Raw genomic sequence first — 15,451 nt, forward strand, 5'->3', positions numbered from 1 at the left:
TATTTGCAAGTGCTCAAAACATGGATAAAAAAGTAATATCAGCTGAGTAAATCTTCGTTCAGTTATTATTATTATTATTATTATTACTTGCTAAGCTACAACCCTAGTTGGAAAAACAGGATGCTATAAGCCCAGGGGCTTCAGAAGGGAAAATAGCCCAGTTAGGAAAGGAAACGAGGAAAAATAAAATATGATAATAGTAATTATAACATTGAAATAAACATTTCCCATATAAGCTATAAAAAATTTAACAAAACAAGAGAAGGAGAAATATGATAGAATAGTTATCAACAATTTCCCACAGCGCAATACAGATCAATGAGTGATCCTGTCGTAGCATGTGGCAGCAAGAGAGTGTGTTCGTCAGTTGACGGGAGATACGTCACCGGGGGAGACTCGTATAAAGAGCCACCACTCGGTCTAAGTCTTCGCAGTCTCATACTACACCGTGGCTTTGTGATAACGTTGTAATTCTCTGAAAATACATTGCACATATATTTCCGAAGATATTGGAAATCACCAACAGTGGTTACTCAACTAAATGGTTAAGAGTTTTGAAGGTTTCTAGTGCTTCAAATTCTACCGCAATTTGTAACGTTTCATCTAGGTCTAGGCCTACTGAGAATTAATTGTTGTCACTAAGCAAGTCGGAAAATTCTTCTTCATAGCCATGGCTCCACGATTCAATATAAATACAGAGGTAGGTTCATATGTATGACTCTTAAATTTGCATGAATAGAAAACTAAATATTTTCAATATATATAAATAGTAAACAATCATGCTCTGTTTTAAGCATTAATCTTTTTTTTCAGTTGAATGTCAACGGGAAGAGAAAATCCCCTGAACCGGAAGTCCAAAGCCTAAATAAGAAGTCGAAGGTGAAGTTTAACTTTGAAAGGAAAACCCAGAGATCACCTGAACCGGAAAGATGTCAATTCAGGAAAACGGTAAGAACAGATAGGCCATCGTCATATGAACTAAAGAATTATATTCACAATAACATTTATGTGATTTGGTTTTATATGTAAATTTCTGACTTTGTTGGTTTAATATCATCTTCTATTGTTTCAGACCAAGATTTTTGATGCAGTCGAAAAGGGTGACCTGGAAACTGTCGTGGAACTCATACAAGACTGTGGACCAGCTGTGAGGAAAGCCAAATGCCACAGTACACTTCTGCACAGAGCAGCTGCCAATGATCATGTGGCATTGGTTAGGTATTTGCTGAGGCTGATTGACCCCAATGTCATCAACAAAGATGGACAAACGCCTGCTCACTTGGCTGCTGTCAATGGGCACGTGGCATCACTCAAGATTCTACTGTCTGATTGCAACATAAATCCAGACAAAGAGGACAAAGATCAGAAAACTTATAAGGATTTGGTGAGTACAATTTCTGTTCAGTATATTTCTTTTTGGTAAACCTCAAGACCGAACAACAATGCAATTTCTACTGACCTAACGCAGAAGGCCACACTATGATCAAAATGTCTTGCAATCATGTTTTTTTTTTTCAGCTTGCTACTCCATTGTTTAAGGCAGTATTGTGGTGGAATAAAACAGAAATTGAGGAATTACTGAAGCTTGGAGCTGACCCTGACTATCATGCTGGTGGTTCTGTAACTGGAGTTCTGAGCAGGGAACTACAAGTGACAAGCGCCAGGCAGCTAGCTCAGTCACTGGGACGGCAAACTTTGGTCGACATGTTTCCTGAGGTAATTATGATCAGGTCAAAAAGAGTCGTGTACATAGCTAAGTGTTTAAATAATCTTCTAACATTCAAGTTCAATCATTTGTTCCCTAGAATAAGAAAACAATCAAGGTCTTACATTACTAGAAATTGACATTTCTGATGTTCAATATATGTTGTTTGACTTTGATTTTTTATTCCCCAGGAGAGAGTTCCAGAAATATATCATCAAACAATAAAAGTGGAAAATGGCCATCACAGCATATTTCTGCCTAAAACGGTAAGTTTTAATTCAACTTCTGTTTCATAGTAAAAGATGTATTTGTGTTGAAGTTGATAAATATAGTCTGATATGGTGAATGACCTTCTTTTATAACTCTTCCACAGTTTGGACCATTGCGATTACATGTTAGACCCGCAACGAATGCCGTCTCTGGACCAGATGTCTCCGAAAGAAGTACCCACACCAAAGGATACGTTACCATTCTTAGCTACGGCTCTTTCCAAAACAGGCCAGACCTTGTTCTGGAAGCTTCCCAAGACGATTCCAATAACGTTGTTGATCTCTTTGAAAAATTGGGATACAAGAGTGATGTTTATCATAACTTAACTGCAGAAGAAACTAAAGATACTATTACCAACATCAGAAAGCAGGACTTGTTAAGTGATGTTGGATGTGCCGTCTTCTACATCTCTAGCCACTCCACTGGCACAGGCTCCTTCCTCACATCAGACATGAAACAGCTAACTACAGACTGGATTCTCAACATGTTTCAGGAATCAGAGTGTCCTGAATTGAAAAATAAGCCTAAAATATTCATCTTTGATCTGTGTCAGGGGTACTATAACCAAGAGGAGCCATCACACCAGACAAGTCCCCCTGTACGTGTGCAAGAACCCCTTCAGGACGTGTTATGCATCTATTCAAACACCAATGGATTTTCTCCTTACAGTTTTACAAGAGAAGGGTCTGCTTTTAACACTGCATTTTGTCGCACTCTGGCAAGTCATTCCAGCGATAAGGAGATTCAGGACCTTTACAGAGAGTTACTGAGAGAGTACAGAAAGAATTCCCCTCCAGCTGTTCCAGAAATGAGAAATGTTGGGTTCACAAAGAAATTCTACTTTTAGTTGTTTGTATTTCTGCTTATATTTTGTACCTGATTTTATTTGTTACTTTAGTGATGTAATTGGTGAAGTATGACAATTAGATAAATTAGATATTCTATAAGCTTCAAATAGTGTATATATTGTGAAAGTGTGTATAACCTTTAGCTTATGTAAATATATATGTCTATATATACTGTATGTGTTGTAATGTGGACAGATTTTGTAAACAAAAAATAATATATATCTCGCATGATATGACTTACTTTTTTTTTAGATACCTTCTGTTATCAACCAGATTACCTAGATAAAGAGATTTATGTCTTTCCTTAGAAGACTAAAGGGAAATTTGCGAATAATAATTTACTATTTTAACACTTGAAACGAATAAAGAAATATGTTGGCATTTTCAATTTAAGATAAAAACTATTATGAGATATTAGTTGTTTTTTACTATCAGCTATTTTATCTCATACTTAGCAGTGTACCAAACTTCTTCACAATACTGTACTAATTTCATCAATAAGAAATATTTGATAAGACCTTATTTATGCGAGTACCACCATCACAGAGCATTGATTACTTACTCAAAGATGGTTTTGGTCTCGTGGTCCTTTCCATCAAATCACATTAAAACAAAAGTTACTTGTTTTTGTCTCCCTTTTTTATCTTCAAGAAAGAAATCCATCAGAATCCCTAAATAAATTCGAGAAATGTCTTACTGCCAGAGAGATTCTATGGGCCTATTGTCATCATGAGTATAATAGGGTAGTCACTTCACCTGAAATTCCTTTGAATTCTGAAAGGGTAACCCCTGGTATCGTCAGTCATTCCAAAGTGTATGGTATATACAGTATATTCATACCTTGTTTTTATGTCTTCAGTAATGAGTAACTGTAGACAAACAAGGCTTTTGATTTAATTATCATTGTTTGTTAACTAACACGTTTTACAGTTGTTTAACGTTTTGTTTTTTTCTTTTCCATAAACGGAGGAGCCGTTGTAAAGATTGAGAGGAACACGACGTGTCTTGAATACTTTCTCACTTTTGCAGTGCTTTGATTCTGAAGTGCCCCTATATACAAGGTCTGTGGCTATCTGTTTGTGGAAGGTGATACCTCTGTTTTTAGCTTTTTAGCCCCACTCTTAATTCTCGTGTTTCATCAGTAGTTTCCTCGGGTAGTTGAATCGGTAGAACTTCAAAAGTTCAAGGTTGGAGCAAATGTTTTTATGTTGACCAGGCTGACATGAGATTTTATTGTTTATATATGACATATCTGTTTTTGACGTTGTTATTAGTTTATATAGGACATATCTGTTTTTACGTTGTTAATAGTTTATTTAGGAGATATCTGTTTTGACGCTGTTACTGTTTTTAGAATGATATATTATTAATTTATTCTCATCATTTATTTATTTCCTTATTTCCTTTCCTCACTGGGCTATTTTTCCGTGTTGGAGCCCTTGGGTTTATAGCATCTTGCTTTTCCTGCTAGGGTTGTAGCTTGGCTAGTAATAATAATAATCAGGGTTACTTAACATAAAGAAACATTCATTCATAGAGTGTTTGTGTTACGAAATTGAAAACCATCTCCACAGGATAGAAAGGTACTGAAATAAAAAAGTATTTTTTTCTTAGTATAACGATTTTTTTTTTTTATGGAATATAAGATATTGATGTTATATACGCTATCAAAGGAAATTTGCAATTGAAATAGACATTTAAAGTTTTAAATAAGTGACGTTTTCAAAGAAACACTATCAATGTAAGAGTTATGGGGAGTTGGCGGTCCAGTGTTCTAGACTAAGTCTAGACCTCTTAAGTAAGATAAAATAACATCACTTTTTGGTATTTAGAAGTTTTCGATATAGCTTGTATTGTTCTCATTTATTTAGTTAGTTCTCATTTCGTTCATGTTTTTTCTTACTGCATAAATTACCAAATATAGATATAATAAAAAGAATTTTTTTTTATTATCTTACTTTAAACAATGAGAGACTTGTTCGCTAAAAACAAATGCAAATAAGCTTTTTATAGAAAGCAGAATTATACAAAATAAAGACAAGAAAAAAAATTACTATTACTATTTTCGTTTGGCATTCCATTGTGATAACGATCCCATAGGCCTACGCGCATCAATCAATCAGGAAAGTTAAGCAGAGTTGCAAGTTCTTGGCTGAGTTAGTGCTAAGAAAAGACAGATTGCATAGGCCTATAACGCTCATAGATATCTGAAGGGTAGCGAGTTGGATTGGAAACCTAACAACAAAAGGACTTGATTTCGGTGTACTGCTATTTATTTTATCTAATATATTAATCTATCATTATCTCCTCCTACGCCTATTGACGCAAAGGGCCTCGGTTAGATTTCCCCAGTCGTCTCTATCTTCAGCTTTTAATTCAATACTTCTCCAGTTATCATTCCTCATTTATGAAAATATAAGAGAGATTATTCGAGTGTCATATGTGGATGAGATCATAATGAAGGGTAGATGGAGATGGTTTGGGCATGCTCTTCGCACTCCCCAAGAGAGATTAGTTCACTAAACGTTCAGCTGGGCTCCGCAAGGCACTAGAAGAGTTGGAAGGCCCAGACCTACATGGCTGAGAACTATGAAGCGCGAAGTAAGATATATATATATATATATATATATATATATATATATATATATATATATATATATATATATATACAGTATATTGCAGTACAGTGTGTGTGTGTGTGTGTGTGTGTGTGTGTGTGTGTGTGTCCATTCGTCAAAGTCGTAGTATTTCAGATTCAAAGTTCAAAGAAAAACAAGAGAAGCTATTTTTCATATTATCCTTTAGTAGAAAATATCAAGTGATCTGTGCATAAGGATTATTAAAAATTAGATTATAAAACTTGCATTAAATTCTATATTAAAATCATCTCTTCAGCTTTATGTAAGTAATTTAAAATTTTCCATGTAGGCCTAACCCATAATGTATTGTTGTCATGCAAAATATATTCAAAAGAGTTCTCTAATAAATACTTATCATACTATGCATAAACAAACAATAAATCTCTATTTTAGGATTAATTATTTTTTTATTAATTTTATTGCCGAAAGACAAGTTTATAACTTTTTTTTTTTTTTTGCACAATTAGAAAGTCCACGTTTCCCTCCATTACCATAGCTTATAATTATACTGATTTTTTCCACATATTCATTATCCACTAAAGTTACACAGAGCTTTCGAAAATACATTTATCAGAATTTGCAATGTTGATAATGATAAAGACATTGTTATCCAAGAATAGCTTATATTTGCAAGTGCCCAAAACAGATAAAAAAGTAATATCAGCTGTAAGTAACGTTGTTATTACTGAGTAAATCTTAGTTCTGTTATTATTATTATTATTTACTTGCTAAGCTACAACCCTAGTTGGAAAAACAGGATGCTATAAGCCCAGGGGCTTCAAAAGGGAAAATAGCCCAGTGAGGAAAGGAAACGAGGAAAAATAAAATATAATAATAGTAGTTACAACATGGAAATAAACACTTCCCATATAAGCTATAAAAAATTTAACGAAACAAAAGGAAGAGAAATAAGAGAGAATAGTTATCAACAGTTTCCACAGAGCAATACAGATCAATGAGTGATCCTGTCGTAGCATGTGGCAGCAAGTGAGTGTGTTCGTCAGTTGGCGGGAGATACGTCACCGGGGGAGACTTGTATAAAGAGCCACCACTCGGTCTAGTCTTCACAGTCTCATACGAGTCATACGCCTTGCAATTGCGATAACGTTGCAACTGTGAAGAAACATTTCACATACTTTTCTGAAGATATTGGAAAGCACCAACAGTGGTTACTCAACTAAATACTGAAGAGTTTTGAAGGTTTCTAGTGCTTAAAATTCTACTGCAATTTGTAACATTTCATCTAGGTCTAGGCCTACTGAGAATTAATTGTTGTCACTAAGCAAGTCGGAAAATTCTTCTTCATAGCCATGGCCCCACGATTCAATACAAATGCAGAGGTAGGTTCATATGCATGACTTTAATTTGCATTAATAGAAAACTAGATATATTCTATATATATGTATAAATAATAAACAATTTTGCTCCTTTTTAAGCATCAATCGTTTTTTTTTCAGTTGAATGTCAACGGAAAGAGAAAATCCCCTGAACCGGAAGTCCAAAGCCCAAATAAGAAGTCGAAGGTGAAGTTTAACTTTGAAAGGAAAACCCAGAGATCACCTGAACCGGAAAAATGTCAATCCAGGAAAACGGTAAGAACAGATAGGCCATCGTCAAAGGAGCTAAAGAATTATATTTACAATAACATTTGTGTGATTTGGTTTTACATGTAAATTTCTGACTTTGTTGGTTTAATATCATCTTCTATTGTTTCAGACCAAGATTTTTGATGCAGTCGAAAAGGGTGACCTGGACACTGTCGTGGAACTCATACAAGACTGTGGACCAGCTGTGAGGAAAGCCAAATGCCACAGTACACTTCTGCACAGAGCAGCTGCCAATGATCATGTGGCATTGGTTAGGTATTTGCTGAGGCTGATTGACCCCAATGTCATCAACAAAGATGGACAAACGCCTGCTCACTTGGCTGCTGTCAATGGCCACGTGGCATCACTCAAGATTCTACTGTCTGACTGCAACATAAATCCAGACAAAGAGGACAAAGATCAGAAAACTTATAAGGATTTGGTGAGTACAATTTCCGCTCACCATATTTCTAATTGATAAACCTAAAGACTTAATAACAATGCAATTTCTACTGACCTAACGCAGAAGGGCACAATATGATCAAAATGTCTTACAATCATGTTTTTTTCCAGCTTGCTGCTCCATTATTTAAGGCAGTATTGTGGTGGAATAAAAAAGAAATTGAGGAATTACTTATGCTTGGAGCTGACCCTAACTATCATGCTGGTGGTTCTGTAATTGGAGTACTGAGCAGGGAACTACAAGTGACAAGCGCTAGGCAGCTAGCTCAGTCACTGGGACGGCAAAGTTTGGTCGACATGTTTCCTGAGGTAATTATGGTCAGGTCAAAAAGCGTCTTGTACATAGCTAAGTGTTTAAATAATCTTCTAACGTTCCAATTCAATCATTTGTTCCCTTGAATAAGAAGAAAACAATCAAGGTCCTACATTTCTCAAAATTGACATTTTATATGTTCAATATATATTGTCTGACATTGATTTTTTATCCCCCAGGAGAGAGTTCAAGAAATATATCATCAAACAATAAAAGTGGAAAGTGGCCACCACAGCATATTTCTGCCTAAAACGGTAAGTTTTAATCCACCTTCTGTTTCAAAGTGAAAGATGTATTTGTGTTGAAGTTGATAAATTTAGTCTGATATAATGAATGACCTTTCTTTATGACTTCCACAGTTTGGACCATTGCGATTACACGTTAGGCCAGCACCGAATGCCATCTCTGGACCAGATGTCTACGAAAGAAGTACCCACACCAAAGGATACGTTACCATTCTTAGCTACGGTTCTTTCCAAAACAGGCCAGACCTTGTCCTGGAAGCTTCCCAAGACGATTCCAATAACGTTGTTGATCTCTTTGAAAAATTGGGATACAAGAGTGATGTTTATCATAACTTAACTGCAGAAGAAACTAAAGATACTATTATTAACCTCAGAAAACAGGACGTGTTAAGTGATGTTGGATGTGCCGTCTTCTACATCTCTAGCCACTCCACTGGCACAGGCTCCTTCCTCTCATCAGACATGAAACAGCTAACTACAGACTGGATTCTCAACATGTTTCAGGAATCACAGTGTCCTCAGCTGGAAAATAAGCCTAAAATATTCATCTTTGATCTGTGTCAGGGGTACTACAACCAAGAGGAGCCATCACACCAGACAAATCCCCCTGTACGTGTGCAAGAACCCCTTCAGGACGTGTTATGCATCTATTCAAACTCCAATGGATTTTCTCCTTACAGTTTTACAAGAGAAGGGTCTGCTTTTAACACTGCATTTTGTCGCACTCTGGCAAGTCATTCTTGTAACAAGGAGATTCAGGACCTTTACAGAGAGTTACTGAGAGAGTACAGAAAGAATTCTCCTTCAGCTGCTCCAGAAATGAGGAATATTGGCTTCACAAAGAAATTCTACTTTTAGTTATTTGTATTTCTGCATATATTTTGTACCTGATTTTATTTGTTACTTTAGTGATGTAATTGGTGAAATATGACAATTAGATAAATTAGATATTCTATAAGCTTTAAGTCGTGTATATATTGTGAAAGTGTGTATAACTTTTAGCTTATGTAAATATATATGTCTATATATACTGTATGTGTTGTAATGTGGACAGATTTTGTAAACAAAAAATAATATATATCTCGCATGATATGAATTACTTTTTTTTAGATGCCTTCTATTATCAACAAGATTACCTAGATAAAGAGATTTATGTCTTTCCTTAGAAGACTAAAGGGAAATTTGCGAATAATAATTTACTATTTTAACACTTGAAACGAATAAAGAAATATGTTGGAATTTTCTCTGTAAAATAAAAACTATTATGAGATATTAATTGTTTTTTTACTATCAGCTATTTTATCTCATACTTAGCAGTGTACCAAACTTCTTCACAATACTGTACTGATTTCATCAATAAGAAATTATATTTGATAAAACCTCATTTATGCGATTACCATCATTACAGAGCATTGATTACTCAAAGATGGTTTTGGTCTTGGGGTCCTTTCCATCAAATCACATTGAAACAAAAGCTACCTGTTTTTGTCTCCCTTTTTTTTTTATCTTTAAGTAAGAAATCCATCAGAATCACTAAATAGATTCGAGAAATGCCTTACTGCCAGAGAGATTATATGGGCCTATTGTCATCATGAGTATAATAGGGTAGTCACTTCACCTGAAATTACTTTGAAGTCTGTAAGGGTAACACCTTGTATCGTCACCCATTCCAAAGTGTAAGGTATATACAGTATATTCATACATTGTTTTTATGTCTTCTTTAATGAGTAACTGTAGACAAACAAGGCTTTTGATTTGACTATCATTGTTTGTTAACTAACACGTTTTAGAGTTGTTTAACGTTTTTTTTTTCTTTTCCATAAACGGAGGAGCCGTTGTAAAGATTGAGAGGAACGCGACGTGTCTTGAATACTTTCTCACTTTTGTAATGTTTTGATTCTGAAGTGTCCCTATACAATATACAAGGTCTGTGGCTATCTGTTTGTGGAGAGTGATACCTCTGTTTTTTTCTTCAAAGCCCCACTTTTAATGCTTATGTTTCATCATGGTTACTTAACATAAAGAAACAATATTCATTCATAGAGTGTTTGTGTTACGAAATTGAAAACCATCTCCACAGGATAAAAAGGTACTGTAATAAAAACAAATTAATTTTTCTTAGTATAACTATTTTTTTTTATGGAATATAAGAAATTGATGTTATGTACACATCTAAAGGAAATTTGCAATTGAAATAGACATTTAAGAGTTTTAAATAATTTACATTTTTTCAAAGAAACACTGTCGATGTAAGAGTTATGGAGAGTTGGCGGTCCAGTGTTCTAGTCTAGACCTATTAAGTAAGATAAAATAGCATCAGTTTTTGGTATTCAGAAGTTTTCGATATAGTTTGTATTGTTCTTATTTATTTAGTTAGTTCTAATTTCGTTCATTTTATTTTCTTGCTGCGTAAATTACCAAATATAGATATAATAATAAGAGAAAAAATATTTTTATTCTCTTACTTTAAACAATGAGAGACTTGGTCTAAAAACAAATGCAAATAAGCTTTTTATATAAAGCAGAATTATACAAAATAAAGACAAGAAAAAAAATTACTATTACTATGTTCGTTTTGCATTCCATAGTGGTAACGATCCCATAGGCCTACACGCATCAATCAATCAGGAAAGTTAGGCAGAGTTGCAAGTTCTCGGCTGAGTTAGCGCAAAGAAACGACAGATCTATAGGCCTATAACCCTCATAGATATCTGAAGGGTAGCGAGTTGGATTGGAAACCTAACAACAAATGGACTTGATTTCTGTGTACTGCTATTTATTTTATCTCATACATTAATCTATCATATCCTCATACGCCTATTGACGCAAAGGGCCTCGGTTAGATTTCCGCAGTCGTCTCTATCTTCAGCTTTTAATTCAATACTTCTCCATTCCTCATTCATCATTTATGAAACTATAAGAGAGATTATTCGAGCGCCATATGTGGATGACATCATGATGAAGGGCAGATGGAGATGTTTTGGGCATGCCCCTCGCACTCCCCAAAAGAGATTAGTTCATCAAACGTTCAGCTGGGCTCCAGAAGGCACTAGAAGAGTTGGAAGGCCCAGTCCTACATGGCTGAGATCTACGAAGCACACAGTAGGATATATATATATATATATATATATATATATATATATATATATATATATATATATATATATATATACAGTATATTGCAGTACAGTGTGTGTGTGTGTGTCCATTCGTCAAAGTCGTAGTATTTCAAATTCAAAGTTCAAAGAAAAATGAGAGAAGCTATTTTTTTTATATTATCCTTTAGTAGAAAATATCAAGTGATCTGTGCATAAGGATTATCAAAAATAAGATTATAAAAATTGCATTAAATTTTATATTAAAATCATCTCTTCAGCTTTATTTAAGTAATTTAAATTTTCCATGTAGGCCTAACCCATAATGTATTGTTGTCATGCAATATATATTCAAAAGAGTTCTTTAATAAATACTTATCATACTATGCATAAACAAACAATAAATCTCTATTTTAGGATTGATTATTTTTTTTTCATTAATTTTATTGCCGAAAGATAAGTTTATACTTTTTTTTTTTTGCACAATTGGAAAGTCCAAGTTTCCTCCATTATCATAGTTGACAATTATACTAATTTTATTCCACATATTCATTACACACTAAAGTTACACAGAGCTTTCGAAAATACATTTATCAGAATTTGCAATGTTGATAATGATAAAGGCATTGTTATTCAAGAATAGCTTATATTTGCAAGTGCCCAAAACATGGATAAAAAAGTAATATCAGCTGTAAGTAATGTTGTTATTACTGAGTAAATCTTCGTTCAGTTATTATTATTATTTCCATTACTTGCTAAGCTGCAACCCTAGTTGGAAAAGCAGGATGCTATAAGCCCAGCGGCTCCAAAAGAGAAAATAGCCCAGTTAGGAAAGGAAACAAGGAAGAATAAAATATAATAATAATAGTTATAACATTGAAATAAACATTTCCCATATAAACTATAAAAAAATTAACGAAACAAAAGGAAGAGAAATAAGATAGAATAGTTATCAACAGTTTTCCACAGAGCAATACAGATCAATGAGTGATCCTGTCCGAGCATGTGGCTGAAAGTGAGTGCGTTCGTCAGTTGGCGGGAGATACGTCACCGGGGGAGACTTGTATAAAGAGCCACCACTCGGTCTAAGTCTTCACAGTCTCATACTACACCGTGACTCTGTGATACCGTTGCAATTCTGTGAAAATACATTGCACATATATTTCCGAAGATATTGGAAATCACCAATAGTGGTTACTCAACTAAATACTGAAGAGTTTTGAAGTTTTCTAGTGCTTCAAATTCTACTGCAATTTGTAACGTTTCATCTAGGTCTAGGCCTACTGAGAATTAATTGTTGTCACTAAGCAAGTCGGACAATTTTTCTTCACAGAGATGGCCCCACGATTCAATACAAGTGAAGAGGTAGGTTCATATGCATGACTTTTAAATTTGCATGAATAGAAAACTAGATATTTTCAATATGTATAAATAGTTAACAATTATGCTCTGTTTTAAGCATTAATCTTTTTTTCAGTTGAATGTCAACGGGAAGAGAAAATCCCCTGAACCGGAAGTCCAAAGCCCAAATAAGAAGTCGAAAGTGAAGTTTAACTTTGAAAGAAAAACCAGGAGATCGCCTGAACCGGAAAGATATCAATCCAGGAAAACGGTAAGAACAGATATGCCATCATCACAAGAGCCAAAGAATTATATTCATAATAACATTTATGTGATTTTATTTGACATATAAATTTCTGATTCTGTTGGTTTAATTTCTTCTATTGTTTCAGACCAAGATTTTTGATGCAGTCGAAAAGGGTGACCTGGAAACTGTCATGGAACTCATACAAGACTGTGGACCAGCTGTGAGGAAAGCCAAATGCCACAGTACACTTCTGCACAGAGCAGCTGCCAATGATCATGTGGCATTGGTTAGGTATTTGCTGAGGCTGATTGACCCCAATGTCATCAACAAAGATGGACAAACGCCTGCTCACTTGGCTGCTGTCAATGGCCACGTGGCATCACTCAAGATTCTACTGTCTGACTGCAACATAAATCCAGACAAAGAGGACAAAGATCAGAAAACATATAAGGATTTGGTGAGTACAATTTCTGTTCAGTATATTTCTTTTTGGTAAACCTCAAGACCGAACAACAATGCAATTTCTACTGACCTAACGCAGAAGGGCACAATATGATCAAAATGTCTTACAATCATGTTTTTTTCCAGCTTGCTGCTCCATTATTTAAGGCAGTATTGTGGTGGAATAAAAAAGAAATTGAGGAATTACTTATGCTTGGAGCTGACCCTGACTATCATGCTGGTGGTTCTGTAATAGGAGTACTGAGCAGGGAACTACAAGTGACAAGCGCCAGGCAACTAGCTCAGTCACTGGGACGGCAAACTTTGGTCGACATGTTTCCTGAGGTAATTATGGTCAGGTCAAAAAGCGTCTTGTACACAGATAAGTGTTTAAATAATCTTCTAACATTCCAATTCAATCATTTGTTCCCTAGAATAAGAAGAAAACAATCAAGGTCCTACATTACTAGAAATTTATATTTCAGATGTTCAATATATGTTGTCTGACATTGATTTTTTATTCCCCAGGTGAGAGTTTCAGAAACATATCATCAAACAATAAAAGTGGAAAGTGGCCACCACAGCATATTTCTGCCTAAAACGGTAAGTTTTAATCCACCTTCTGTTTCAAAGTAAAAGATGTATTTGTGTTGAAGTTGATAAATATAGTCTGATATGGTGAATGACCTTTTATAACTCTTCCACAGTTTGGACCATTGCGATTACATGTTAGACCCGCAACGAATGCCGTCTCTGGACCAGATGTCTCCGAAAGAAGTACCCACACCAAAGGATACGTTACCATTCTTAGCTACGGCTCTTTCCATAACAGGCCAGACCTTGTTCTGGAAGCTTCCCAAGACGATTCCAATAACGTTGTTGATCTCTTTGAAAAATTGGGATACAAGAGTGATGTTTATCATAACTTAACTGCAGAAGAAACTAAAGATACTATTACCAACATCAGAAAGCAGGACTTGTTAAGCGATGTTGGATGTGCCGTCTTCTACATCTCTAGCCACTCCACTGGCACAGGCTCCTTCCTCACATCAGACATGAAACAGCTAACTACAGACTGGATTCTCAACATGTTTCAGGAATCAGAGTGTCCTGAATTGAAAAATAAGCCTAAAATATTCATCTTTGATCTGTGTCAGGGGTACTACAACCAAGAGGAGCCATCACACCAGACAACTCTCCCTGTACGTGTGCAAGAACCCCTTCAGGACGCGTTATGCATCTATTCAAACACCAATGGATTTTCTCCTTACAGTTTTACAAGAGAAGGGTCTGCTTTTAACACTGCATTTTGTCGCACTCTGGCAAGTCATTCAAGCGACAAGGAGATTCAGGACCTTTACAGAGAGTTACTGAGAGAGTACAGAAATAATTCTCCGTCAGCTGTTCCAGAAATGAGGAATGTTGGCTTCACCAAAAAGTTCTACTTCTGATTATTTTCATTTCTGCCTCTGTTTTGTACCTGATTTTTTTTTGCTGCTTTAGATGTGTAATTTGTGAAGTATGACAGTCAGATTTTCTTTAAATCGTGTATATTTTGTGTGCATTTGTTTAACCTATATTTTAGGTAAATATGTAGGCTAGACTTAGGCACACTATTCTATCTTACTTCTCTTCCTCTTGTTATTTGAAAGTTTTTATTGTTTATATGTGAAAGATTTATCTTAATGTTATTATTCTTAAACATCTCTTGTGGTTAATTTCCTTATTTCCTCTCCTCACTGAGGTATTTTCACTGTTGGAACCCTTGGGCTTGTAGAATCCTGCTTTTCCAACTAGGTTTCTAACTTAGTAAGTAATAATAATAATGTAGACAGATTATGTAACAAAAATAATAATATGTACATATGTGATGTGATTTTATTTCTAAATACCTTCTATTATCAACAAGATTAATAGGGTACTGAAAACCTTATGTCATTCCTCGGAAAACTCCAGTGAAATTGGCCTAAGAGTGCCTTGCCATTTTCACACTTGAAATGGATAAGATGTGATGCTATTTTCACTTCAAAGTTAAAGCTATAAAACTATCATACTTTGCAGTCTACCAAAGGCATTTATCATGTGATGAGTTCTCCGATAAGAAATTTTACTTGTGAAAACTTCAGTACCATCATTACATGAGCATTGTTTACTCAAAGATGCTCTTTGTGGTTTTAATTTTTCGATCAAAATAAACAAGTGCATCTTATTTTGTTTCACTCTTCAAATAAGGAAACAATCAGAATTCTTAAATAAATT

General features: G+C 34.9%; 3 protein-coding genes across 3 annotated transcripts; all 3 read left to right on the plus strand.

Annotated features, from left to right (window-relative positions):
• Nucleotides 1-327: 327 nt before the first annotated feature.
• LOC137639234 (caspase-12-like) lies at nucleotides 328-3,021 on the plus strand. The gene is made up of 6 exons (XM_068371528.1): nucleotides 328-700; nucleotides 814-948; nucleotides 1,073-1,384; nucleotides 1,519-1,716; nucleotides 1,897-1,971; nucleotides 2,079-3,021. The coding sequence occupies exons 1-6, from the start codon at nucleotides 671-673 to the stop codon at nucleotides 2,820-2,822; spliced, it is 1,494 nt and encodes a 497-aa protein (XP_068227629.1). The 5' UTR covers nucleotides 328-670; the 3' UTR covers nucleotides 2,823-3,021.
• Nucleotides 3,022-6,427: 3,406 nt separating this feature from the next.
• Nucleotides 6,428-9,131, plus strand: LOC137639235 (caspase-12-like). The gene is made up of 6 exons (XM_068371529.1): nucleotides 6,428-6,802; nucleotides 6,920-7,054; nucleotides 7,179-7,490; nucleotides 7,622-7,819; nucleotides 8,003-8,077; nucleotides 8,183-9,131. Exons 1-6 carry the CDS (start codon nucleotides 6,773-6,775, stop codon nucleotides 8,924-8,926), a joined length of 1,494 nt encoding a protein of 497 aa, XP_068227630.1. The 5' UTR covers nucleotides 6,428-6,772; the 3' UTR covers nucleotides 8,927-9,131.
• A 3,032-nt stretch (nucleotides 9,132-12,163) lies between these two features.
• On the plus strand, nucleotides 12,164-15,020 carry LOC137639795 (uncharacterized). Its single transcript, XM_068372037.1, has 6 exons — nucleotides 12,164-12,528; nucleotides 12,641-12,775; nucleotides 12,897-13,208; nucleotides 13,340-13,578; nucleotides 13,711-13,795; nucleotides 13,900-15,020. The coding sequence occupies exons 1-6, from the start codon at nucleotides 12,499-12,501 to the stop codon at nucleotides 14,641-14,643; spliced, it is 1,545 nt and encodes a 514-aa protein (XP_068228138.1). The 5' UTR covers nucleotides 12,164-12,498; the 3' UTR covers nucleotides 14,644-15,020.
• The last annotated feature ends 431 nt before the right edge of the window (nucleotides 15,021-15,451 follow it).

Source organism: Palaemon carinicauda, chromosome 4 (genome assembly GCF_036898095.1).
Source record: "Palaemon carinicauda isolate YSFRI2023 chromosome 4, ASM3689809v2, whole genome shotgun sequence".
NCBI classification, from domain to species: Eukaryota; Metazoa; Arthropoda; class Malacostraca; order Decapoda; family Palaemonidae; genus Palaemon; species Palaemon carinicauda.